This window comes from Ailuropoda melanoleuca, chromosome 1 (assembly GCF_002007445.2).
Source record: "Ailuropoda melanoleuca isolate Jingjing chromosome 1, ASM200744v2, whole genome shotgun sequence".
Lineage (NCBI taxonomy): Eukaryota > Metazoa > Chordata > Mammalia > Carnivora > Ursidae > Ailuropoda > Ailuropoda melanoleuca.
The window spans coordinates 141205334-141232358 of record NC_048218.1 but is presented as its reverse complement, the minus strand read 5'-3'; the positions used below and the strand labels follow the sequence as shown (position 1 = coordinate 141232358).

The 27025-nt window shown below is 38.5% G+C and overlaps 1 protein-coding gene across 3 annotated transcripts in view; it reads right to left on the bottom strand.

The window, feature by feature from the left end:
* CDK14 (cyclin dependent kinase 14) overlaps nt 1-27025 on the bottom strand; it is a 546012-nt gene that overhangs the window by 127959 nt on the left and 391028 nt on the right. For all 3 annotated transcript variants that reach the window (XM_034667605.1, XM_034667608.1, XM_034667609.1), the window contains one exon: nt 6234-6282. In XM_034667605.1, the coding sequence (XP_034523496.1) occupies nt 6234-6282 (49 nt within the window). The remainder of the gene's footprint in view (nt 1-6233; nt 6283-27025) is intronic.

Below are 27025 nucleotides of genomic sequence, written 5' to 3'. Positions count from 1 at the left end.
GATATTTTCTGTCTATCAGAAGGGAAACAAAAACCAAAACCAAAACAAAACAAAAAAAACTTGTGCTCAGTGGATAATGAACAGCACGGGGTTTGCCCTTGGCCATCACCAGGGGTTATTATTAATAGCGAATTCTTTGCTACCACAAAATGTGGACAAGAAATCTGGCAATGGCACAAAATGACAGAGGATAATTTCCTGGGGGGCAGTGGGAGCTGTGTGGGACAGGGTACAGATCTCACTAGCAGGGCTTGAGTGGGCGGACGGTAGGCCTGTCATCTCTAGCATTTAGACTGTCACAAACCGGCCTTTAAACCAATAGTGCATTATCCAGCAGCGGCACAGGGGAGGCCGGAGTTGATGTGTGTGGTCAGCCTGCTGCAAACACTTTCCCCAGGACAGAAGTCAGGTTTCTATTCCATCCCAGCTCTCCTGCTGCTAAAAACATAGACTGGAAATAAATGACATCATTCCCAGAAGAGATCTCCCCAACCAGGGTTATAGTGAGAATGAAACAAAACCAGATACTGATCCACTTGAATATTGGGGTTTTAAAATTGATATTTCGGGGTGCCTGGGTAGCGCAGTCGTTAGGTGTCTGCCTTCCTCTCCCACTCCCCTGCTGTGTTCCCTCTCTCGCTGGCTGTCTGTCACATAAATAAATAAAATCTAAAATAAAATAAAATAAAATAAAATAAAATTGATATTTCTTTCCTAAGATTCACTTTGCTGGCATACGTTCTGAGTTGTAATTTTCAATAGCATTGATCATTTGACCTCATTGAGCATGTTTTTTTTTTAAGCTATAAAATAGAGATGATAGTACATCCTGACTACTTCCCAAGATCGTTAAAAAAAAAAAAAACACATGAGGATGCAATAACATATAGGAAAGTGAATTCTGCATTGCCAAAGGCTGCCCAAGTGTTAATTACCATGGCTATCCCATCACAGCTCTGACTACGGGGCAAGGAGGGTACATGAGGCCTCTGAGGAGGTATGTTTCTTCTGTTATCATTATCTACACCACTGCCAGAGGTCCAGGCCTCTGGCAAATTTGCCAACTTTCCCTTAACTAGCTTTCTCTGTGTCCTCCTGGCACCTGCCCTGACCCATATCTTTGGACAGCCCTTGTTGCTGTCTTCCTTGAGGCTCTCACCAGAGCCTGGACCTCCTCTTTCCCCTTTGAAAAATCCAGTCTGCAATTTTCTGGAAGAACTGCTCTCTGGGAGGTAGCAAGGGGTTTAACAGATCGAGTAAACATCACACCTACATGATGCTTTCATTCCTGTGAAAATCAATGTCCCCAGCATGCAACTTTGGGGCCTCCAAACAACACCATGTGTGGGTGGGTGTCCAAGATCAGGACAGAGACCTGCCTGGATCTGACTATCCCAGTGTTGAAAACTCTATTTCCAAGAGTGTTGTACGGAATTGCACCCCAGGTAGCCTCCTGATGCTGGGCTCACATCCACCAGCTGGGCGGCAGATGACTGCAGCTCCAGCTCATCCTGGAGTGAAGAGAATGGCATTCTAAATTGTCTGCTTTAGAGCTTGTCACCCCAATAAACCCCAGCCTAAAACAGTGCATTGATGATGTACAGAATAATTTCTTTGAAAATACTGCGAGAAGAAATCTCCAGGCACTAAATAAATTAAAACTGTTACTTTGAAGTAAATAGAATTATAGCAAAAATGATCAACAATGAAAAAAGAAATGTGGAAGTAGCGGAGTAAAGACTCTGGCTCAACTGCGCCTCCTAGTGCCAACAGCCGTTCTTACGTTCCTCTCGCACTGCTAAACTAGCTCAGAAAGTCAAAGCCCTAACTTACTGTGCAACACATTATTATTATTTTAGAAAATCTTAGACCACCTTAGAACAATAAGACAGAGTAGAAAAACGGGACCTCTCAGTTTCTTGAGGAGGCACTAATTTAAATCTTAACGGAACACAACCAGATAATGACAACAAGAAAAATAAGGAACCAGCAGCATAAATATAGAGGGAAGTGTGTATTATTCCTTTAAAAATTATTTAAAATACATTATGCTTTATGCACATGTACCACAACTATCCAGCAGGTCATCTTTAAAATATGTTTTGAAAGTTAATTATTGAATTTGAGAACGTATTCAAGGAAAGTGCAAGAATGCAAAATTAGAAAACACTTCTAAATCTTCTGAATTAGGATTTGTGATGGCCAGAACATTCAAATATATGCAGGTAAATGCCTTCTTCTCTGTTCTTGCATTTCCATTAAGGTAGCTTCATGACAATGTCTCTGTATTTATGATACATTTCAAAGAAGTGACATTTTCCATTATTGGAGAAATTCAGTTGGACTTACCTAACCCGCAGGATTATAAACTGAACCAGAGCACAGGAATGGAGAAAGCAGGACAAGGTTGGTCTCCACCTATTCAAGTCTGTGGACATGTGCTGCTTTATCGGCCACAAGTTGTGTTTTCCACACACAACTTCTGTGTGACTTTGTGGTTTATCCTTGGTTCTCTTTTTGCTCCTTTCAACCCCCCCAAATTGTTCAGCTGTTAAAAAGTTCCAAAACAAGCACATGTGTTCCTGGAATCGTACCCTTAAACATTGCTGGAGAGCATATTCTAAGGCTGCTTCTCCAGCCAAAATAATAAAAGATCTTTTAAGTGGCTGAAATTCTTGGTTGATTGCATATACATGCCAATGTCAGACAACTATAAATAGAGAGATTTGGAAGAAAAATAAGGAGAGTCTTTATAACTCCAATGAAATAAAACGGAATGGTTTTGAAGGCGGTCAGAAAACAGTACATGTATTTATACAATTAAGATATGTCTCCCTCTAATCCAAAACCCCCTTTAAGCAGGAAGAGCCCACACAAATCATTCATGTCCAGCACGAGGGAATAAAAGGACTTTCTTTTCTTTATTAATATATATTTATTATTCTCAATCCTATAATTAAGAGTTCTTCTTTCTATCATCCTTTTGAGTTTAGATATCTGCTGGATCTTTTGTTATTTTTCTCCCATCACCGCTTTGTTTCCCCAGAATACTAAAAAATCCTTCAAAGGATAAAATTATGCCCATGGTTACTGGTATAAATGAAGTCAGGAGGGAATTGTATTGGTGTTACCTAGGGCAGACTTGGCCCCCAATAAACTGGGTTTCATTTGTTACAGCTGTTCAAAGAGACTAGAGGATTCACTTCTCAAGAAATTCTGACTCTCTTAGGTATGTTAACACACCAACTAGTCTTAATAGCTGAGTTAATACATATTTTTAAAAGATATTGCTACTTAACTGGGAACAGTGACTTACTTTTTATTAACCTACCCATCTTCTAGTAACCCATCGAAATCAAGAGAATTTACCAACTGCTGTACAAGAGAATTTACCAACTGCTCTAGTTTTGTAATTGTGCTTGTAGACAAGCAAATTAGTTAGCAGTGATGGAGAAAGCCAGTACTTGCTTAATAGTCTTTAAATGCAGTTCTTCTGAACCTAGACCTCACTCCAAAGTGAGAGATGTTGAAATGTCAATGGCTGCAAAGTTGCAAGTCCACTTGGAGGAAGGATCAATAATATAATTAATGTCTCTGAATTCTCAGTTTTCTCTAAATTTCATTGGGTTCTAATGGGCTAGAAGCTATGGCTTGGCTCTAAGGATTCGGTACATAACACTGGGATGCCAGAAAGTAGTACTTTTCTAATATTTTTAGTGATATTTTATTACTTAGTGTTTTCTGAGATAAATCCTTAAGGCAACAAAAAATAAGACTTACGGGAACTTAAAAATAGCACGGTTCTGAACAAGTTATGTTTATAATTTAAAAATCCTACCTCAAGCTCAGCTTTTAACATTTTTACTAAAATGCTTTAAAAGTAATCTAAGGGTAGAACCCAGTTTATTATATGTTTTTGAATTACTTCTAATTTTTTTTTCAAAAACCACATGTGATGTTACAGATTAAAAGATAGACATTAACTACAATTCTACCAGTTCATTAAAAGAACTTTACATGAAAATGTGAGATTTCCTTCAGTGTTTTAGACCTTGGTTTTGGTAGAAAAACTATAAATCCTATGTTCATAGAAAATGCAAATAATAAATATCCCTGAAGTTAAACATCTTAGAGAAAACTGTTCTTATTTTGCAAAAAAAAAAAAATCATATTCTGAAGAATTCTTATTTGCCTTCAAAAGTAAAAGCATATTTACTGACACCTAACATCTTTAAAGAAACATTTGGAAATTGCACACAATGCACATCGTTTTTAAAATTTCTAAAACATCAATACCAGAGGATTGCACATCCTGATTTTCATCAGTGGAATTAACTACTCTTGTAATGCGATCAATATCTCTCAGAGCAACGTAAGCATCAGGTCTTAGGTGGTCAGAATGAAGTGAAGCAATGCAAAGCTTGGATTCTATTTCAACTTTGCTTTTCTTTTAGAAAGACAGGAAATTAACCTCGTTTCCCCAGGGTAGAGTAATGTAAATGAATAGAAGAAGCGCCCTCTCTGTGAGGCGTCCTGCTTGTCACTGTGGAATGACTGGATGAGAAAGGCCATTCATCTGGGCATGTGTGCTTGAGAGCTTGTGGCGGCAGGTGGTGCTGAATACAAGCTACAAAAAGGGACGGCTGCAGCAGGCCAGCGATATACGAAGTGGGGTCACGTCCATGTAAGAGGACAGTGGAAAAAATACCATTCAGCATCGTTCCATTTTTTGTAGACTATTCTAAGTGGATAAGGTTTGCCATCTATTTTCCTGGGCAATTTGGAGGTCATTCTAGCTCTGCCCCTCTGAAGGAAGGAAATGGCTGTTCTCTACAAATGCTTTGTATAGATTTGGGAGACAGTCCTGTGACTTCAAAGATGGAGTTAGAAATTCAATTGCTTTATAAAGAATCATTTCATAAGATGGCTACCTCATTGGACAAAACTTTTCAAGCAATTATGAGAGAATGTGTTTGATCATTTAATTAAGGTAGGAACTGTCTACTGTATATAGTACCTGGTGTATGAAAGCACTTCATTAAAATGTTAGACCGCTGATCAGTCAAGAGGGGGAGGGTGAAGGGTAGAAGAGCGAAAGGAACACACACAGAATGTTCCCAGCAGAGGCCAGGCCTCCCAGAGGAGACTCTAGATATTGAGAATTGATTCTTCAAACGGCAAAATGCAAAGCCTCGTGTTAGACAAAAATAATTTTCTCAGTGCTCTTCTAAGGATGAATTTAATCAAAATAAAGTGCCATATCTTCCAAATAAACCACCACAGAGTTTAATGTACTCACCCCAGGAGTTCTTCACAATAATCTGTCCACTGGGTCTACTGACAACATTTTTATTATAAAAAGATTTTTTTCTTATTTTTTATTTTAAAAATTGATGGTGTCTAAAATTAAACATGTCATAACAGTAAAAACTGAGGCAATAACACTAAATTCCCCATAGACAAAATTTTGTTATAACAAATTAAGTTTTTTTTTAAATCAAAGCAGTTCCAGTTACCTTCTTCCCAGCATCATACTTGAAATATGATCTCCACAACTAATGAGAGTGACTCAATCACTCTGCTTTCCAACTTTCAATGATTTATTAACAGGTTGGCTTGCAATAAAAGGCCACTGAATAACTTGAGAAACCCAGATCTTCAGATTTCATCAAATTGTGAAACCAATAAATAAAACTATTTCAATGAGATCAGATGAGAGAACAGAAATTAAATAAACAGATCACATCTATTTCAATGATACATGTACTTAGCTTTCCAACAAGGCTCAGGGGAACAATAGATAAACTGAAAAAATTTGAAAGAGCAATTTTATCTAGCTCTGAGTTTGTCACTGGCATTATTTAGATTAGAATCAGTCATTATGGTGTACTTAGATGCTATTTTGCTGTTGCGAAAATACTTCTTGGAATTTAGTTACAGGAAGATTAGGCACAATGAATTTAAGGATTTAGAATTCTGAAGCAATGCCATGTTGCTCTAGGAACCCAAACTCGTATATAACAGCATCGGCTTAGGCTGAATATGGTGGCTGGCACACAGTTAGGGCTTAACAACTATTTAATGGTTAAATGAATGGATGGATGGATACTTGGATGAGCAAATGAAAAATGTCAAGACAAACTTATTTGGAGAGTTTTAATAATTGCGAGAGAGATTGAGCGAGAAAAGGGAGAAGGAGAGAGAGAACAAGCACAAAGTGTATAAAGACTTACTTATTCCATGCTTGCCTAAGGTTTTTAGAGCTGTACAGGGTAAAGCGTTCTGAAATAAAAAAGAAAAATGATAAACAACCTTTGTTTCAAATGTATACATTACAAGTATATTTCAAAAAAATCCCTCAACTTTTAAAAAGATGGTGCTCGACTTAGCCATGGTTATGCCAGCTGTGGTACACCTTTACCTTTAGAATTGGGCAGTTACAGAGAATAAAACAGGAAGATCTTCACATTTTAAATAATGAAGCGTTGTTTTCTTTTGCTACGGTGATTTATTTCATAATCCGGTTTCCCAGTAATTATTTCTTAGAATAACTCAAGTTTTTATTGGGTCGAAAAAAGAAACACGAATTCCAAACCTCCAAGCTGTAAGTATGTTGAAGAACATTGACACATCAGTGAAGGGAGAGCTGCTGCTTTCACTATGAAGAGATCTCTGATCCAATATAATAATGCTGGTTCTCCTTTCTTACAGTATTTGGTATTCACATTTTCTTTCTTACACTTATTTGGTTTGGCTCAAAGCCAAACTACCAATGTGTTATAATGTATATTTACATTTTTCATTGAATCTTTATTATATTTTAAAAATTAAGATGTTTGTCTTACCAAGTTAAACAATAAAGAAGCACAGAACAGGTATTAATAATCTCCTCTCCTGCTCCATGTTTTTGACTCCTGAAGATACAGCAGTTGTTAATGGCTTGGGTATGTCTCTTTCCACATATTTCTTTATGTTTATAAATATAAACCCATCCACATATACACATATGGATACTATTTTAATTTTTAAAAATGGATTGTATAATAAACAGTCTCTAAAATTTTTTAATGTATAGTAAATATGTAGTATATATATACATAGTCCTTCAAAGCAAGAAAACAGATGTAACAATTGTTTTAAAGCTGCATAACATTCCATAAAATAGAAGTATCATAGTTATTTGACTATTCTCCTACTGGTGACAGCTGAGGTACTTTCCAGGCCCTTTTCCCTTAAAAATAATGCTTCAATAAATATCCTTGCAGATCTATCTCTGTATACTAATGCTTTCATTTCTATTAGATAGATTTCTCCATATAGAGCTGCTTGGTAAATGGTATGCACATTTTACATTTTAATAGATGCTGACAGATTACTTTTCATTTTCCAGCAATGAAAAATACTGTCTCTTTATATTACGCATCCCTGGAATCCAAGGATGGTTTATGCAAATCAATAAATGTGATACACCACATTAATAGAATAAAAAACAAAAATCACGTGATTATCTCAATAGATGCAGAAAAGGCATCTGACAAAACTCAACATCCATTCATGATAAAAACCCTTAACAAACTTGGTACAGAAGGAATGTACTCAACACAGAAAAGGATCAAAAAGATAAGCCCACAGCTAATATCATGCTCAATTATGAAAGGCAAAAGGCTTTTCCTCCAACATCAGGAAACAAGACAAGGGTGCCCACCCTCAGCATTCCTATTCAACATGCTACTAAAAGTCTAAGCCTGAGAAATCATGAGGAGGAGGAGGAAGAGGAGGAGAAGAAAAAAAGAAAAAGAAATAAAAGGCATCTGAATTGGAAAGGAAGAGGTAAAACTGTCTCTGTTTGCAGATGACATGATTTTATATACAGAATGTCTTAAAGACTCCACCAAAATACTGTTAGCGCTAATAAATTCAGTACGGTTGCAGAACACATAATCAATATACAAGTCAGCTGTGTTTCTGTATGTTAATACTGAATTATCTGAAAAAGAAATAAAGGAAAAATTCTATTTATAAAGCCTCAAAAATAATGAAATGCTTAGGAATAAATTTAACCAAGGAGATAAAAAATCTGTACACTGAAAATTATTAAGACACTGATGAAAGAAATTCAAGACACAAATAAATGGAAAGGAATCCTGTGTTCATGGACTGGAGGAATTAATATGGTAAAATGTTCATAGTACCCAATATCATCTATAGATCTAATATAATCCCTACTGAGATTTCAATGGCATTTTTTGTATTTACAGAAATAAGGACAAAACAGTCCTAAAATGCATAAAAAAAAATCTTGAAATGTGTATGGAACCACAAAGGACCCCGAATAGCCAAAGTAATCTTGAGAAAGAAGAACAAAGCTAGACACATTACACTTCCTGATTTCAAACTATCTTACAAAGCTATAGCAATCAAAACAGTATGGTACTAGCATAAAAACAGACACATAGACTGATGGAAGAAAACTGACAGCCCAGAATTAAACTCATGAATGTATGGTCAACTGATGTTTGACAAGGGAGCCAAAATACTCAATGAAGGAAAGATAATCTCTTCAATAAATGGTACTGGGAAAACTGAATAGTCACAAACAAAAGAATGAAACTGGACCCCTATTTTAAACCAGGCACAAAAATGAACTCAAAAGGATTAAAGACTTAAATATAAGACCTGAAAGCATCAATGAAAACAGAGGGAAAAAGCTCCTTGACACTGGTCTTGGCATTGACTTTATGGGTACAACACCCAACGCACAAGGAATAAAAGCAAAAACAAGTGAGACCACAACAAACTAAAAGCTACTGCACAGCAAAAGAAACCATCAATGAAGTGACAAGGCAACCTACAGAATGGGAGAAAAATATTTGCAAACCACGTATCTAATAAGAGGTTAATACCCAAAATATATAAAGAATTCATATAACTCAATAGCAAAAAATCAAATCAACTAATTAAGAAGTGGTCAGAGGACCCAAACAGACCTTTTCCCAAGGAAGATATTCAACTGGCCAACAAGTACATGAAAAGATGCTCAACATCACTAATCATCAGATTAAAACCATCTAGAAAAATGAGTGTCAAATGAAACAGTCAATTGACAAAATAAAGTTTCCATTGGAAATCTGGTTGGAGTTTCATTAAAACAGCTTCTTATCTGAAAAGAATGATACAAAATCTTTGTACATAACAGTATGGTGTGTCTTTCCATTCAGAAAGGATTTGTGTGTATGTCCTCCAATAAAATTAAATGGCATCTTTTTCATATTGATCTTGATTCTTTTTAAAAATTTAATACTTAAAGGCTTAATTTTGCTTAATATTGGTGGATGTCTTTTTTTCAGTGTTGTCTGCTTTTAATGACAAGCTTTTAAAGTAGAGAATCTAAATGATTGATATTGCTTTTGTTATGGTAAATTTCCCGTTGAAGAATACCATTAGATAAGAAGAATGAAAAGAAATTTAAGAACCTGCTCAACTTCCTATTTCTAAACACAGAGTCTATCCAAATGGAATGACTGGAAACACTGTGCAATGATTCGCTGGTTCAACTACTATTTATTGAGCAACTATTGTATGCCAGGTGTCCTTCTCAGGGGCTCAGACTATATAGAAGGGAATCACACAGAAACCCTTCATGCAGGCAGGGAGCTCACATTCCAGTGGGGATGTGCAAGGCTGGAGTGAGCCTGAAGGACAGGATGTCTGGAGCAGACAGACAGGCCAGGAGAGAGAAGTGGGGGCTAAGATAGAGAAGGGACACAGGGAAGAAGACCGGCTCACATGGAGCCCCTGTGGCCTGCAACACACCATCCAGACATTTTCTTAAGGACCGCTCTGCCTTCTGTTTCGAGAATACACTATCGGAAGCAAGGATGGAAGCAGGGAGACCAAGAAAAGTTTTTTACAACTGTATGGGAAGGGGATGATGTAGATTGGGCTATCGAAACAGGGTGACTGCAATAAGGGGTCAGTCAGTCTGCAGCTTGCTGAAAGGCAGAGCAAGGGTATGACAGAAAGGTAGGCATTAAGTTGATGAACAGAGGATTTACTGATCTCCAATTTCTAAGTTCCAAAGATTGAGAATTTCATATTCAACTCAACGGTTACCCCAAGAATACATGAATCTTTCCAGGATGAGTCAGAAAGTACTGAAGGTTTTCATGGAGTTTCAGAGTCATCATTCAAGCTGGAATAATTGTTAAAATATTTAAGAACCTGCCAGGCATGGGCTCTGACCAATCAGTGCAGAAACTAGTCATTATGCTCTAATGACATGCTTTTGCTGAAGATCAGGCCTGATTCCAAACAGCCATTGTTCTAAAGCTACAGGTCAAAGTGCTCACCAACAATCATGAATTAAAAGTCTCCAAAGAACGTCTCATGTCTGAGTTTATTCTCTACTAGACTGCATTATAAAGTCATAATGTAATTCAGCCAGTTGGCGCAGAACAGAAATTTAAAGGCATATTCTAGGTTTGAGGATTAACTGACAAAGCAAGGAGAAATGGGAAGAACAGTTTTTTTTTTATAAAGGTCTTTAAAAAATTATTATTATCTAAAGTCTGGTATTAAAACAGCAAGATATATTTTAAAAATTAATTATATCAAATGTTCGTGTAAAACAAATTTGATCTCCTTAACTTTGTACTCCCCACAAAGCAATTTTAATAATTTGCTATGATTTCAGGAGGAACAAGAATTCCATTACAGATAAAATTAATACAATCTTGCATTTACAAGTAAATTATTATTCTTGGCAATTAATGACTGCACATAAATATTAGTTCTAAGAATTGCCTCTATTTAGAGTTTGACAGGACATGCTAATAGAAATTTTTTTTCAGAAATACAATATGTCAGATTTAGCTGTGCATAAAAGAGCCCAGATTGAAGCGCACCATATCAAAGTAGAAAAAATAAGGAAGAATGAGGAATGAGGTCTTCCTATGCTTATCTTCCATCACGATTCACATAAACTCTGAATTCTTTTAGCAAATGCTACCTGGGCTCCTGCCGGGGTGCCAGGAGCTGCACTGGACAGGCAGAAATGGGTAAAAGTCCTGGTTATGGTTCAGTGGCATAGAAATGTAAACACAGAATTACAAACACAGGGTGAACAGTGCTGCCGTGTAGATAAGGACACCGTCCCTCGGGAGCCCAGAGGCAGAGCCACTAAGTGCCTCTGTTTCTTTTCCAAACGAAGACAGGATAAACTCGAATATCTGAAACCAGCCCCAGTAAAACCCAGGCGCTGCTCTCTTGTATCCAACATCTTTCAGATCTTAACTGCCGAAGTACACAATTTCAAATGGAGGCGTCTCTACCTTTTTTTTTTTTGCCTTGAACATGCATTACATGTATAACTACATGAAAAAAAAATATTTTAAAAACTATTTCCATTACGAATAAAAGTGATATTCCATTAGAACAAACACAATATAATTAGGCGTGTAAGTTTGAAAAACAAAAAGGTGCTGGGATCCTGGGCTCAGCACCAGTAACAGGTATCTTTAGTAAAATATTCAATGGCCTAGGAATAATTTTATCAGATTTTTCAAGTTATTTGCACAGGAGTGTTTTACACCATACTGCTTTAGTTACGTTTACTCTGTCAGTGACTACTTTAATGTCAGGTTTCCAATTATGTTTAAACTAGAAGTTTAGAATGTTGTGATGTAAAGCACTGGCTAAACTCCGAGCATAACTGAGGAGTGCAATTAATTTAAACCTGCGGGCTGATTTTCACCTTCTCATATAGCAGGGACCTTGTGGAGGAAGATCACACTCAGCGGGAGGCCGGGGAGGAGAGCTCGCACACAGGAAATCACTTGCTATGCGACGGGAGCGGGGTGGGAGTCCAGGGAACTGGAAAGGTTTTCCCTCAAACTGCCATGCTTGTGTGCAGTGGGGTCGTTGAAATTCCACAGAAAAACAACTGGAGAACAATGGTATGCATTCGAGAGCCCTAGCTTAAAAGAGGAACAACTGCAATGGCTTGAGGCACTAGGAAAGCAGACTTTAACCCAGAGGAAGAGCAAACCCGAATTGGAACGTACTCATTTGCTTATACGTAGGAACTGTATGCATCAGGGAAATAATTTCGATTTGTATTCCCTTCATTTCCTTCTCACCAATTTTTTGGTCGTGTATCTCACAGGACACCGCTGTGTTTGTAACTTAAATAACAGGAAAACATATGAGGAAATAGTTATATCAACCAACCAATGAAAAACCTCAAGTATGCTTAAAAAAAAAAATAAAAGACTTGAGAGGTAAAATCAGGATTTGTAAGCTAACGCTTTTCTTTCTTTTTTGGGGAAGGGTGGCAATAGAGATGAGATCTTACAAAGTCTAAGACTTCAGTATACCTTTTGTAAACAGATTTAATATCACCCAATGTAAATAGTACCACGGAACAAGTATTTCATAAGTCAATATAAAAATGGGCATGTCCAAAATGCCACAGGAAATGTTAGATGTGCCTGATAATTAACTCCTCTCAACAATATATTCAAGTCTTAACAACTTAAAATTTTTAGATTATTTTATATTTTAACAAATACATTTACTCTTTCTTACGGAGCTTATAAGAAGCCAGTAATAATACAGCAAAGAGCCACGGTCTTCCTATCACCTGGGAGAGGTGGTGAACCTGAGGCCTTTCTCAGGTTTGTTTCAGGGAAGCAAAAAGGCTCTGGTCTTTTAGAAGGTGAAAAACGAGCACAGTTAATGAATCACGCTGGTGAGATTTCAAACAATCACTCTTATCACTTATTTAGGTAACATATAATATCCTTAAATCTGTTAGGATAGGAGGCACTAGCATTCATTCATTCTTTTGTTTATTCTACAAATATTTACTGTGTGCCTACTATCTGCCAGGCCCTGTTTTAGGCGCTGTGGATGCTTAGCAGTGCACAAAACATATATGGTCATAAGCCACCTACAATAAATCACGGGACCAATACTAACAGAGCATCAGTAGAAGAAAACCATATTGACAAGTGTGCATGAGAATTTTCACGCAACCTTCACTTTCTCATATTAGTAAGGTCAACCCAGTGGTGAACATTTCAGTTGATAGTCTGATTGAGACAGAAAAGCTGGATTTAAACCATTTATAGTTTTTAGAACAGAAGTAAAGCAGAATTCTTGCACAGGAGAGGAGAGTTTACCCCAGATAGAGACGGCTAAACTTGTTCCAAAATATGGGCATGTTCAGATATTTCAACTCCAAAAAAGCAGAATTACCTAAACGGGCATAATGTTTGCACCACTGCAATTCACAGCTGTAACACACTTGACAGCCCCAAAATGCATAGTGACTGCGATTTGGCACAGCTCAAGGGTTATCAGCAAGAGGCTCTGACATGACATGTTAATGCCGAACAGAACTGCACTGTCCTGATGCTGTCACCCAGAAGGCCACCCCAAAATGCTCAGCAGCCACTTTCAGACGTGCAGGCAGGAGACTGAAGCACCCTGACCTACCCTCGCTGCAGCAAATCATGTTTTAATTCCCAAGAGTGTGCGTTATAAAGTGAGTAATCTCAGAGCAACTTCTAGAAACAAACTTTCTACTATTTCATCAAATATTTTTACTTCTGATGGCTTGGCTTTTTTTTTTTTCTATAGAAACAAAGACTTCACAGGCAACATGACATCATTAAAATCATATCTCTCAATAATCACTCTCAATGTGAATGGCCTAAATGCTCCCATAAGACGCCACAGGGTTGCAGACTGGATAAAAAGACATGACCCATTCATATGCTGTCTACAAGAGACTCATTTTGAACCTAAAGATACACCCAGACTAAAAGTGAAGGGATGGAGAACCGTTTTTCATGCCAATGGAAGGGGGGTAGGAATTCTCATATAAGACAGATTAGATTTTAAACTAAAGACTGCAGTTAGAGATACAGAAGGACACTATATTATTCTTAAAGGATGTATCCAACAAGTGGCTATGACAATTATAAATATCTATGCCCCCAACAGGGGAGCAGCTAGATACACAAGCTAACTCTTAACCAGAATAAAGAGACATATAGATAATAATACGTTAATAGTAAGGGACCTCAACACTCCACTCTCAGCAATAGACAGACCACCTAAGCAGAAAATCAACAAAGAAACAAGAGCTTTGAATGACATACTGGACCAGATGGACCTCATAGATATATACAAAAAACTACACCCCAGAACAACAGAATACTCATTCTTTTTGAATGCACATGGAACTTTCTCCAGAATAGACCATATACTGTGTCACAAAACAGGTCTCAACCAATACAAAAGACTGAGATTATTCCCTGCATATTCTCAGACCACAATGCTTTGAAACTGGAACTCAATCACAAGGAAAAATTTGGAAGAAACTCAGACACTTGGAAACTAAGAACCATCCTGCTCAAGAATGATTGGGTAAACCAGGGAATTAAGAATGAGATTAAGCAATTTTTGGAGACCAATGAGAATGAAAACACAATGGTCCAAAACCTATGGGACACTGCAAAGGCAGTCCTAAGGGGAAAATACATAGTCATCCAAGCCTCACTCAAAAGAATAGAAAAATCTAAAATGCAGTTTTTAGATTCTCACCTCAAGAAGCTGGAGCTGGAACAGAAGAACAGGCCTAACCCACGCACGAGAAGGCAGTTGATCAAGATTAGAGCAGAGATCAATGAATTAGAAACCAGGAGCCCAGTAGAGAAGAACAACAAAACTAGAAGCCGGTTCTTTGAAAGAATAAATAAGATCGATAAGCCACTGGCCAGACTTATTCAAAAGACTAGAGAAAGGACCCAAATTAATAAAATTATGAATGAAAGGGGAGAGAGAACAACCAACACCAAAGAAATAGGAAGGATCATTAGAAACTTTTATCGACAGCTTTATGCCAATAAATTAAACAACCTGAAAGAAATGGATTCCTTCCTGGAAACCGATAAACTACCAAGGCTGAAACAGGAAGAAATTGATTATTTCAACAGACCGATTAATTATGAAGAGATTGAAGCAGTGATCAAAAACCTCCCCAAAAACAAGAGTCCAGGACCTGATGGATTCCCTGGGGAATTCTACCAAACATTCAATGAAGAAATAATACCTATTCTCCTGAAGCTGTTTCAAAAAACAGAAACAGAAGAAAAACTACCGAACTCACTCTGTGAGGCCAGTATTACCTTGATCCCCAAACCAGGCAAAGACCCCATCAAAAAGGAGAATTACAGACCGATATCCCTGATGAATATGGACGCCAAAATTCTGAAGAAGATCCTAGCTAATAGGATCCAACAGTACATTAAAAGGATTATCCATCACGACCAAGTGGGATTCATCCCTGGGATGCAAGGGTGGTTCAACATTCGCAAATTGATCAGTGTGATAGATCACATCAACAAGAAAAGAGTCAACAAACATATGATCCTCTCAATTGATGCAGAAAAAGCATCTGACAAAATACAGCATCCTTTCCTGATTAAAATACTTCAGAGTGTAGGGATAGGGGGTACATTCCTCAATCTCATAAAAACCATCTATGAAAAGCCTATGGCGAATATCATTCTCAATGAGGAAAGGCTGAAAGCCTTTCCCTTGAGATCAGGAACACGACAAGGATGCCCACTCTCGCCACTATTATTCAACATAGTACTAGAAGTCCTTGCAACTGCAATCAGATAACAAAAAGGGATAAAAGGTATTCAAATCAGCAAAGAAGAAGTCAAACTGTCTCTCTTCACAGATGACATGATACTCTATATGGAAAACCCAAAAGAATCCACTCCCAAACTATTAGAAGTTATAGAGCAATTCAGTAATGTGGCGGGATACAAAATCAATGCTCAGAAATCAGTTGCATTTCTATACACGAACAATGAGACTGAAGAAAGAGAAATTAGGGAATTGATTCCATTTACAATAGCACCAAAAATCATACGATATCCCGGAATTAACTTAACCAGAGAGGTAAAAGATCTATATTCTAGAAAGTACAGATTACTCTTGAAAGACAGTGAAGAAAACACAAAAAGATGGAACAACATTCCATGCCAATGGATCGGAAGAATAAACATAGTTAAAATGTCTATGCTACCCAGAGCAATCTACACTTTCAATGCCATCCCGATCAAAATACCAATGACATTTTTCAAAGAGCTGGAACAAACAGCCCTTAAATTTGTGTGGAACCAGAAAAGGCCCCAAATTGCCAAGGAAATGTTGAAAAGGAAAAAACAAAGCTGGGGGCATCACGTTGCCTNTGCTCATGGATTGGAAGAATTAACATAGTTAAAATGTCCATACTACCCAGAGCAATCTACACTTTCAATGCTATCCCGATCAAAATACCGAGGACATTTTTCAAAGAACTGGAACAAATAGTCCTTAAATTTGTATGGAACCAGAAAAGGCCCCGAATCTCCAAGGAACTGTTGAAAAGGAAAAACAAAGCTGGGGGCATCACGTTGCCTCATTTCAAGGTATACTACAAAGCTGTGATCACAAAGACAGCATGGTACTGGCACAAAAACAGACACATAGACCAATGGAACAGAATAGAGAACCCAGAAATGGACCCTCGGCTCTTTGGGCAACTAATCTTTGATAAAGCAGGAAAAAACATCCGGTGGAAAAAAGACAGTCTCTTCAATAAATGGTGCTGGGAAAATTGGACAGCTACATGCAAAAGAATGAAACTTGACCACTCTCTCACACCATACACAAAAATAAACTCCAAATGGATGAAAGACCTCAATGTGAGACAGGAATCCATCAAAATTCTAGAGGAGAACATAGGCAACAACTTCTATGACATCGGCCAGAGCAACCTTTTTCACGACACATCTCCAAAGGCAAGAGAAATAAAAGATAAAATGAACTTATGGGACTTTATCAGGATAAAGAGCTTCTGCACAGCCAAGGAAACAGTCAAAAAAACTAAGAGACAGCCCACGGAATGGGAGAATATATTTGCAAAGGACACCACAGATAAAGGACTGGTATCCAAGATCTACAAAGAACTTCTCAAACTCAATACACGAGAAACAAATAAACAAATCATAAAATGGGCAGAAGATATGAACAGACACTTTTCCAATGAAGACATACAAATGGCTAAAAGATACATGAAAAAATGTTCAAAATCATTAGCCATCAGGGAAATTCAAATCAAAACTACAGTGAGATACCACCTTACGCCAGTTAGAATGGCAAAAATTGACAAGGCAAGAAACAACAATTGTTGGAGAGGATGTGGAGAAAGGGGATCCCTCCTACATTGTTGGTGGGAATGCAAGTTGGTACAGCCACTCTGGAAAACAGTGTGGAGGTCCCTTAAAAAGTTAAAAATTGAACTACCCTATGACCCAGCCATTGCACTACTGGGTGTTTACCCCAAAGATACAGACGTAGTAAAGAGAAGGGCCATATGCACCCCAATGTTCATAGCTGCATNGGAAACAACAAATGTTGGACAGGATATGGAGAAAGGGGATCCCTCTTACACTGTTGGTGGGAATGTAAGTTGGTACAGCTACTTTGGAAAACAGTGTGGAAGTCCCTTAAAAAGTTAAAAATTGAGCTACCCTATGATCCAGCCATTGCACTACTGAGTGTTTACCCCAAAGATACAGACGTAGTGAAGAGAAGGGCCATATGCACCCCAATGTTCATAGCAGCAATGTCCACAATAACTAAATCGTGGAAGGAGCCGAGATGCCCTTCAAGAGATGACTGGATTAAGAAGCTGTGGTCCATATATACAATGGAATATTACTCAGCTATAAGAAAGAACGAATTCTCAACATTTGCTGCAACGTGGACGGCACTGGAGGAGATAATGCTAAGTGAAATAAGTCAAGCAGAGAAAGACAATTATCATATGGTTTCACTCATTTATGGAACATAAAAAATAGCAGGGAGATCGGTAGGAGAAGGAAGGGAGAAAGAAGGGGGGAATAAACAGAAGGGGGAATGAACCACGAGAGACTATGGACTCTGGGAATCAGACTGAGGGTTTCAGAGGGGAGAGGGGTGGGGGGATGGGTTAGGCCGGTGATGGGTATTAAGGAGGGCACGTATTGCATGGAGCACTGGGTGTTATACGCAAACAATGAATCATGGAACACTACATCAAAAACAAATGATGTACTGTACGGTGACTAAGATAACATAATAAAAAATTATTATTAAAAAAAAAAAAGAATGGCTGATGCACAATAATCATCCAATACCTGCGAGCTATTACCACCACTATCACAACTATTGATATGCCTGCAAGTCCGACCATCCCGTACGGTAAGGTTATACATTTACGAGGCAGACATATTGTATATGGAAAGCAGTGTTACTCTAGGGGGGTAAATACTTAAGCTATCCTAAAGTACCCCTTCTGAGACAATAAAGAAATGACCAAAAATCACAAACATTTCAGTACTCTTTTAACTCCTTATAGGTAAGTATGTGATTTTCATGCACTCGTGGAGAGCAAGGATTAGCGCTAATAGAATAGCAATTGTCCTTTTTAACGAGCAAGAGATTATTAGTTGGATTGACAATGCTGGCGGTAGAGGTCAAAGCATCTGTGTAGCTACACAGTTATGTCCTTTCTTAATAATCTCCATGGCAAACATTAGTGTCTTAGCGACAGAGATGTTCTGACAGCACTGTATCAAGAACAAGGGTAAGTGAAGGAACTTTCATCAGATCTTAAAACTGAGCCAATTGTTAGTAGTCAGTTTATCATATCTTACTTGAATATTTGGGGGCAAAATATTCCTTGCATCATAAATAAACCAAGATTTTTCCTTTCACCTCTATACTAGCAAAAGAGTTATTATTCCATAGTCATGTATATTTGTCTTGCATGATCCCTGTAGTAATGGCCCAAAGAAGTGTTTTTAAACAAATCAAGGCTGTGATTTGCTTATTTTAGCCAGGAGTAGCTGATAAGCCCAGAAGTTATAAACTCTAATATGGGAGATTAGATTATTATTCAGCAAATATTTCTTCTCGCCCCTCTCCCCACCCTCTCTTCTCTGTCCAATGGATATGATATTTGGAGTGAATGATGGATGCCAATGGTATTGACACAGTGTGGGTTTGAAATGAGTCTGTGGCATTGTGCTCTTCCTGTCTCTTGTCACAGGAAGAGCATTATTTCGTAGCTGCCATTCCAAGGAGGTTGCAAGATGTGTGCTAAGACCAGAACCTGGCCTGCACCTTGGAGGTGAACCCAGAACCCAGAACAAGACAGCTGAAACCCAGCTCACCACACAGGCTTGGGTAATTACCAGATACTCATCTGTGTTTGGCACTGACTTTGGGGTGATTTGTTTTGAGCCCTATGATGGTGGAATTGACTGCTCTGTGTGGTTCTGGCCCAGTGCTACCTTGTGAGGCTTTCCTCAGCAACATTCATCTTCCTGCCTACCTGCCCTCTTATGAGGACCTCCTGAGGAAAGGAGGCATTTGGCAAACAGTCAAAAACTGTACAATGCAAACGGCATCACCAACCAACCAACTAGCACTTCAATTTTCAGTCATTATTCTGTGTTTCTATGAATTTCCAAATGCTGAAAATTATACACAAATTGTCAGATTACAAGCACTGTTCTCTGTGTGGCCCTAAAGTCCCAGGGACAGAAGAGAGAAAATCCTACCTTCATCCTGCCCTTGGTTCAATCACTTAGTCGTGAATTTCTCACAGTGGTGTGGAATTACTGCTCAGGATGGTTAACGGTGCAAAGCTTAGGCCTGTGGGGGGTGCCACTCCTTCCCTGGGGACACAGTTAACTACTCAAGTACTGTGGTCAAGACCCAACTTGAACACAGGAATCAACTTGTCTTGTTTTAGATCGAAACTTCCAATTCTCTGCCCCCCTTCCTAAGATCTAGATTTTTAAAGTTTTTGGAAAGATAGTTAAAAGTTCAGGGTCAGGAGACACGGAGGACTTTTGCAATGCACAGATGGCACTTACTGTCCGCAGGATATATATAAAACATCATGTTATAAATTGAAGAAAGCAATAACAAGTGTATGGCTGGTTTATGGTACTGTAAATGGTATGTAACAACTCAAGCGTGCCATTTTTAAAGAGATGAGAATTCATTCAGTACCTGGACAGTTATCCATGTCTTCGTGTGATTCTGTTCTCACTCTTGGGTTGAATTTCTAATTCTTTTCTTAGACATGATTTTAACCAAATCACATACATTGGACAGTATAAAAGGATTTTAGTTCTTTTCTGGGGGTTGGGGCAGTACGATTATTGAAGAGATGGGGAAATCTTTATTTGGTGACTGGCATGCCACATCAACCTTGGTGAGATGAAGTGTGGATAATGCCCCAACTAGAGTTTTACAAAATTCCAAGAGTGAAACTAGCCTACTTAGGATTTTGTTCTGTTTTGTTTTGATATGGCTACAGTCCAAAGAACTTCATTTCTCCTTAAAATTATAGTCTTATTACATTTTCTCTGGCATTTTCTAGTGAAAATACATGGGAAATTCTTCTAGAAGATAAAGAGAAAATCAGTACAGATTGTCCCCACTTTGCAACACAATGGGTTTCTATAATTTATAGAGATATTCATCCCCATAGGTCTGCCTATTGGGGAGGAACAGAATTATTATTTTATAGTGTTGAGTGATTATCAAGCTTTTTGGCTGTTTCTTTCTTTCTTTTTTTTAAGATTTTATGTATTTATTTATTTATTTATTTAGAGCGCACACAAGTGAGGGGAGGGCCAGAGGGAGAGAGAATCTTAAGCTGACTCTGTGCTGAGCGTGGAGCTGGATGCGGGGCTTGATCTCATGGCCCTGAAATCATGCCTTGAGCTGAAATTAAGAGTCGGATTCTTAACTGACTGAGCCACCCACGTGCCCCCTTATTTTTATTTTATAGCATTGGCCACTTCTATGACTATTTTATATCAGATCCTTGGTCAGCTCTATCCTCCATGTCTATGGCATCTCTGCTCACTGGTGTGAGAATAATTTCCCCCAAGTCCAGACTTGCCATTATAGACCCTTCTCAATGCAGAGCTATAGATGGAAACTCCCAATCAAGAGGACTTCACACTTGAGGTGAAGCCTCTCTTCATCTCGGCAATCGGTCTGTGACTTTTTGTAGCCAGTGGGTCCTTCTGAAAACAGAAAACAGCAACTACCTTCCTTGATCAAAAACCTTCCCTGCTCAATGATTCTTTTTGCATTTCAAATAAAATCCTAACTCCTCACCTTGGCCTTCCAGAACCCACCCCTCAGAATCATCTGTGGCTCTTCATGGTCACACTTCTCCAGCCAGACTGACCTGTAATCTATTTCCTAACGGTCTCTCCTTGAGCACATAAGCTCCCCATGGAAAGGGGTTTGTCTGCTTTACTCACCACCGTGTTCGGCACCTACAACGCTGCCTGGTGCCGAGTGGAGCACTCAACAAGAATCCGAGCCCTGCAAGAATCTGAAGTATGTTGCTGCTGTCTGAATGTGGCCTCTCCATGCTGACACGCTCTCTCCCACTTGCAGGCACCAGTGACCTCTCCCAGCATAACTGCCACAATCAGAGAAGTGAGGAGGTAAAGGCATTCTGCCCTTCCTGTTATGTTTAACCTTTGCTAAAACTTCCTCTGCTCTATGAAGTTCACCTCATTCATAAATTCACTGATTAACTGGCTTTTTCACTATGTGACCAGAGTGGCATTTATTGGTGGGAGGAGGAACCGCAGAGCTGGAGAAGGTAGTGGTTGGTGGTGGGTGGAGAGAGTCTGAATGTCCTAAGCCTTGGGTCAGGCAGACCCACAGTTTTAAGCAATAAAATCCGAGATAAGAGTGGGATATTTGCATAATAATTTTTAAAGTCCATTTTTATAACTGTCACATAGTTAGACCCTTGTATACCCAGATGTCACCATGATCATCACAGTTGCTATCAGTTAAAAAAAAAAAAAGACATAAAAAAACAATTCTTGAGATAAAGCATACAGAGTGACTGGGAAAGGAAATACCAGGCAGAGGACACTATGGTCCAAAATATTATTTTGTAGTTACATGCTCTTAGCAGTGTAAAAGTACTTTTATATCAATTATACAGCTAGCCCAAATCTTCTTAAAAATAGGTAGAATATAAGTAAATACAAAGCAATAAAGAGAATGTAAAAAATAGATTAAAAATCTCATTTAAATTCCACAGGACTTTGTGAGCTGGATGGAGCAGACACGCTTCTTCTGGAAGAGCAAGGAAGAGGTTTCTGCCCATCCACAAGAGTCCCCTGACTGAAGGTGTGGTCTCTGCAGGACAACATGTTGGCATGAAGATGTCCTCCTTTCAACCTTCCTGCACTGAATATCCCACAGAACAATTTCTGCTGCTTCCATAGCTTTTCCATCACCTTCTTAAAGGCTAGGGGAAAAGCCAAGAGTGTGAATCAAGGCTAAGAGTCCAACCTTCCTTAGGGCTGCAAATCATGAAACTGGGCAATTCCCATAATATGTACTAAGGACTGCACGTCTGAAGGTAAACATCCACAGGGGGCATTTTGGAACTCACAATTTATTGGAAGCACAGGGTTAAAGGGATAGAGGCTGGTTCTGGTAACTACAAGAAGGTATAGGTCTTTTCCAAGATGCCGCAAGGCAGGGATGAGGACAGCCTGACAATTCTCCCTCATGCCCCTATGTTTGCATTTAGGGAAACCCATTTAAAGGCAGGCACAAGCATGGGTGAGAATGCCAGGCTGGGGACTGCAAGACCCAGGATTGAGTTTTGTCTCTTACATCCTTGAGATAGAGCTTTGGGCAAGCCACACAATCTCTCTGAGCTTCAGTTTCTTGTCTGTAAAATGGGACAACATTTTTAGGGCAACAACATTACAACTCAGGGTTATTCTAAATATCAATCGAGGTAATATATTAATGTGCTTTGTAAATAATAAAATACAACATAAAATGTAAGGTGTTATCACCACAGCATCCTATTTCTGAAATAATTCACATCTTCCTTCTGGAATTAAGTCTGGATTTGGCTTTTGGGCCCCAGTCAGGCTTGTGGAATAGGCAGGACTTGAGGAGAAATTCTTCACCTCATTACAAAACCTTAGTACAACTAAGCCCATATTTACCTATCTATATTTTTAAACTTTAATTTCTTTTTCATTATTCTGGTACTCTGCTCATACTCTTTTTTCCTGTCTTATAAAAAAAATTATTTAAGTATAGCTGACGCACAACGTTATGTTAGTTTCAGGTGGACGACAAAATTCAACATCTCTTTATACATTAATGCTATGCTCATGTGGTGGCCATCCGTCCCCAAATAATTCTACTACAATACAATTGACTATGTTCCCTGTTGTACCTTTTATCCCTGTGACTTACTCATTCCATAACTAGAAGCCTGTATCTCCCACTCCCCTTTGCCCATTTTGCCCAACTCCCCGTACCATCCCTCTGGCAACCGTCAGTCTGCACTCTGTACTTATGGGTCTGCTTCTGCATTTTATTTATTCATTCATTTTTTATTTTTTCAAGTTTTTACTTAAACTTCAATTAGTTAACATATAGTGTAATATTAGTTTCAGATGTAGAATTTAGTGATTCATCACTTATACAGGACACTCAGTGCTCATCACAGGTGACCTCCTTAATCGCTATCACCCATTTAACCCATCCCCTGCCCACCACCCATCCAGTAACGCTCCACATTTAAGTGAAATCCTATAGTATTGTCTTTCTCTGTTTGTAACTAAGTCCATATTTAAATGTTGCCTTCAAGGTCAATGTGCCTGTGGGCTTAGTTTTGGGCATAAAATGTTTAAAATACTACCATTCTGCAATTTGCCTCCAATGGCAAATTCCTCTTTTATTTCACTTCATTCATTGAAAAACATTTTATTTTCATCAAATCTTCTTTAATCAGACTCTTGCATTAGATAACTTTCTCTTAGGAATAATATAATCACTTTAGAAATGCTCTGTTCTCTTGCTTGATTTGGGAACATAGATTTATTTTAGTCTAAATTTTATTACTTTTAATTGTTTCTGGTCTAGCAACATTTTTTTTTTCTTCCTGAAAGTGCCTTCCTTTTTTAAACTCCTGAATAATAACCTGTCATTAATGGAATGCAGTTGAATGGCCCCTTTTGTCAGAAGCACTTAAGAGATGAATAAAAGTATCATACATGGAGTCTACATGTTATTTTGAGGCCAAACTATCTTTATTTATTTGTTTATTTATTTTTGAGAGAGAAAGAGAGAGACAGAGTATAGAGTGGGGAGGGGCAGAGGGAGACAGAGGATCTTAAGCAGGAGGCTCCATACCTAGTGTGGAGCCTGATGTGGGACACGATCTCATGACCCTATGTATGCTGGAAAAAAGAGCACCGAACAGAAGCCCAGGAAGACCTGGGATCTACTTCCACCTCTGACACTAACTTTGGAGAAACCCCTTAACATCTCTGGTCTTGGGTTCCTAACCTGACAAAGAAGAGAGCAGGACTGGATGCCCCCTGGAGCTTCTTCCAGCTTTAGTGTTCAATTTGCTTAAACAGTTACAGCAGAACCAAAACAGTGCTTGTGCTCCCAGCGCCAAAGTTTTTCCTCAATGGGAGGAAATTTCAAAGTCTTATTGGTGTCCTCCGTCACCTGCCCTGATTCTACCAGCCTAGAGAGCCTCCAATGTCTACCTGTGTTCTACCCTGATTTAGGATGACCACAGTTCTGCAAAGCCCAAACAACACATCAAATATGTAGGCAAGATGTGTTTTTTTAAAAAAAAAATATTAATGCTAAGTCTGTCTTACATAACAAAGAATTTCAAGTATCACTTCATCAGGGACACAGAAGGCGTGTTGCCTCTGTCAATGCAAAGTAGCGGCGGGCAAAGCAGGCAGGAGAAAGTGATCCTGGGGTTCACACGGGGAAGACTCTTACTATTTCAGGGAAACCGAGGCACAGAGCATTATGCAAAAGTGTCCTGTTACTGAGTAACTATGAGACAACTGAAAGTAAATTTGTCTTAATTTTACAGCGGACTTTAACTTTTTGTTAGGGAACGGGGCTTGGCTTGTTTAGAATCTAATCAGAGGTGACAGAATTACTGAAGTGCTAAGAATAAACTCTCACCTCTGAGGCGGGCCCACAGCAAGCATCCTGAGCTTGGTGATAAAAGTAGACCCTCTGATAGAAGAGAGAGGGAGAAGGGGGAGAGGCAGGAGGAGGTAGAAGAAAGAGAAAAGGAGGGAGAGACCTCTACTTTTAAGACCATATACCACAGAACGCCAAGGGTGAGGGAAGAGAAACGGGAAAGCAATCAGGTTCAAAAAACCAGACCCACTTCCCACTTCTTTAAAGAGCACCTCCCACAGTTAGACTCCTTAACCTATGTAACACACACACACACACACACACACACGTATGCGTATGTGTGTGCACGTGTGTCTTACATATATACTTATTTATTTTAATGCGGCGGTGGCCTGTCCCAGCTGCCTGGTTGCTATTGGAGTAAGCGAATTCTCATAGAAGGTTAAGGAATGAGGTTAAGGAATTTGGTGTCAGCATAAACGTAAGAGCAGAAGAGGATACAGACTAAATACTAAAGATTAAGAACCAGTTGTTATCTAATTCTTTTAAATTTTTGGCAATCGTTCTTAAAAATGTTTCTATAGCTTTGCTCTACTTTCCAAAGGAAAGCCAGGTTCAGTTCTGCTAAAACAGAGAAGTTGAGAAGGTAAAGTCATTTTATTTATGACACATTTTGTCATCTCTCTCCTGGACTCCTGTCCCAGTCTCTAAGCGGGTCTCCCTGCTTGTGCTTGGGTCCCCCATTCTCAGTACAAGAGACAGAGAAATCTTACTAAAATGCAACCCAGATTATATGCAGCCTTGTTCAAAATCTTCCAGTACTTTCTGTCTGGTTCAGAGTAAAGGGTGAAGGACTCCTGCTGGCACAGTGACTGTTGCCTCTGACCTGATTTTATACCCTCCTCTTCCCACTGTAGGGCTTTTGTATTTGCGGTTCTCTCTGTCTGGAAATTCTGCAAATATCTCCATGGCTCTCTCTCTCTCTCTCATGTCCTTGAATCAAATGTCATCCTTTCAGTGAGGTCTTCCTTGATTCATTTACAATTTAAAACTGTGAGGTGCCCCTTTCCCTGGCACTTCCTGATCCCATTTCTTGCTCTATTTTCCTCTGGAGTACTCATCGCCACTTAATCTACAATGTATTTTATGTATTATAGGTCTCTCCTATCAGGATCTTGTGTGTTTTTTTCACTGCAATATCCCCACTCCCCAGCCACATAAACGGTGCTCAATAAATATTGTTGAATTAATAAATTGGACTTATTCTACAGAAATTAACTATAAGGATAAGTTAATTTAAAAAAAAACAATGAAAAAGACCTTGTAGATAATTAGATTAGAATATGTTAAAACCAAGAGACTCAGATTTTTAGCTTTATTCAGATCTAGATCACAGCTATAAAATAATCCATTTGGAAACAGTTTTGCCTTCAAAGGTGTATATATATACATATATATATATGTATATATATGTATATATACATAGATCCCTAATAACAACTGATCTTTTAAAAAATATAATGACTGTATTGTTCTCAACTATCATAGCTTTTTTTCTCTTAGGGCAAATTTATTCTGTTAAGCAAGAAAAGTAAGATATGAAAGTGAGGATTATTTTCAAAATTGCTTTCTTCAATGTATAAAGAAGTCATAGAAATTGGTAAGAAAATGACACATAACTCAATTGTAAATTGGGCAAAAGATATTAACTGTTCCCAGAAAAGGAAATGAAAGTGATCTTGAAACACGAAAAGATGCTCAACCTCGTCATAAAAAGGAGCATGAGATTAAAAATTGTTTTGAGATTCCTTTTGTCACCTAACAGATTGGTAAAATCTGAAAGTGTGGCTGTAGCCTGTGGAGTGGAGAAGCAGCACTCTCATGTGTTTGCTGGTTACAGAGCCAATGGGCACCATCCCTTTGGACAACACAA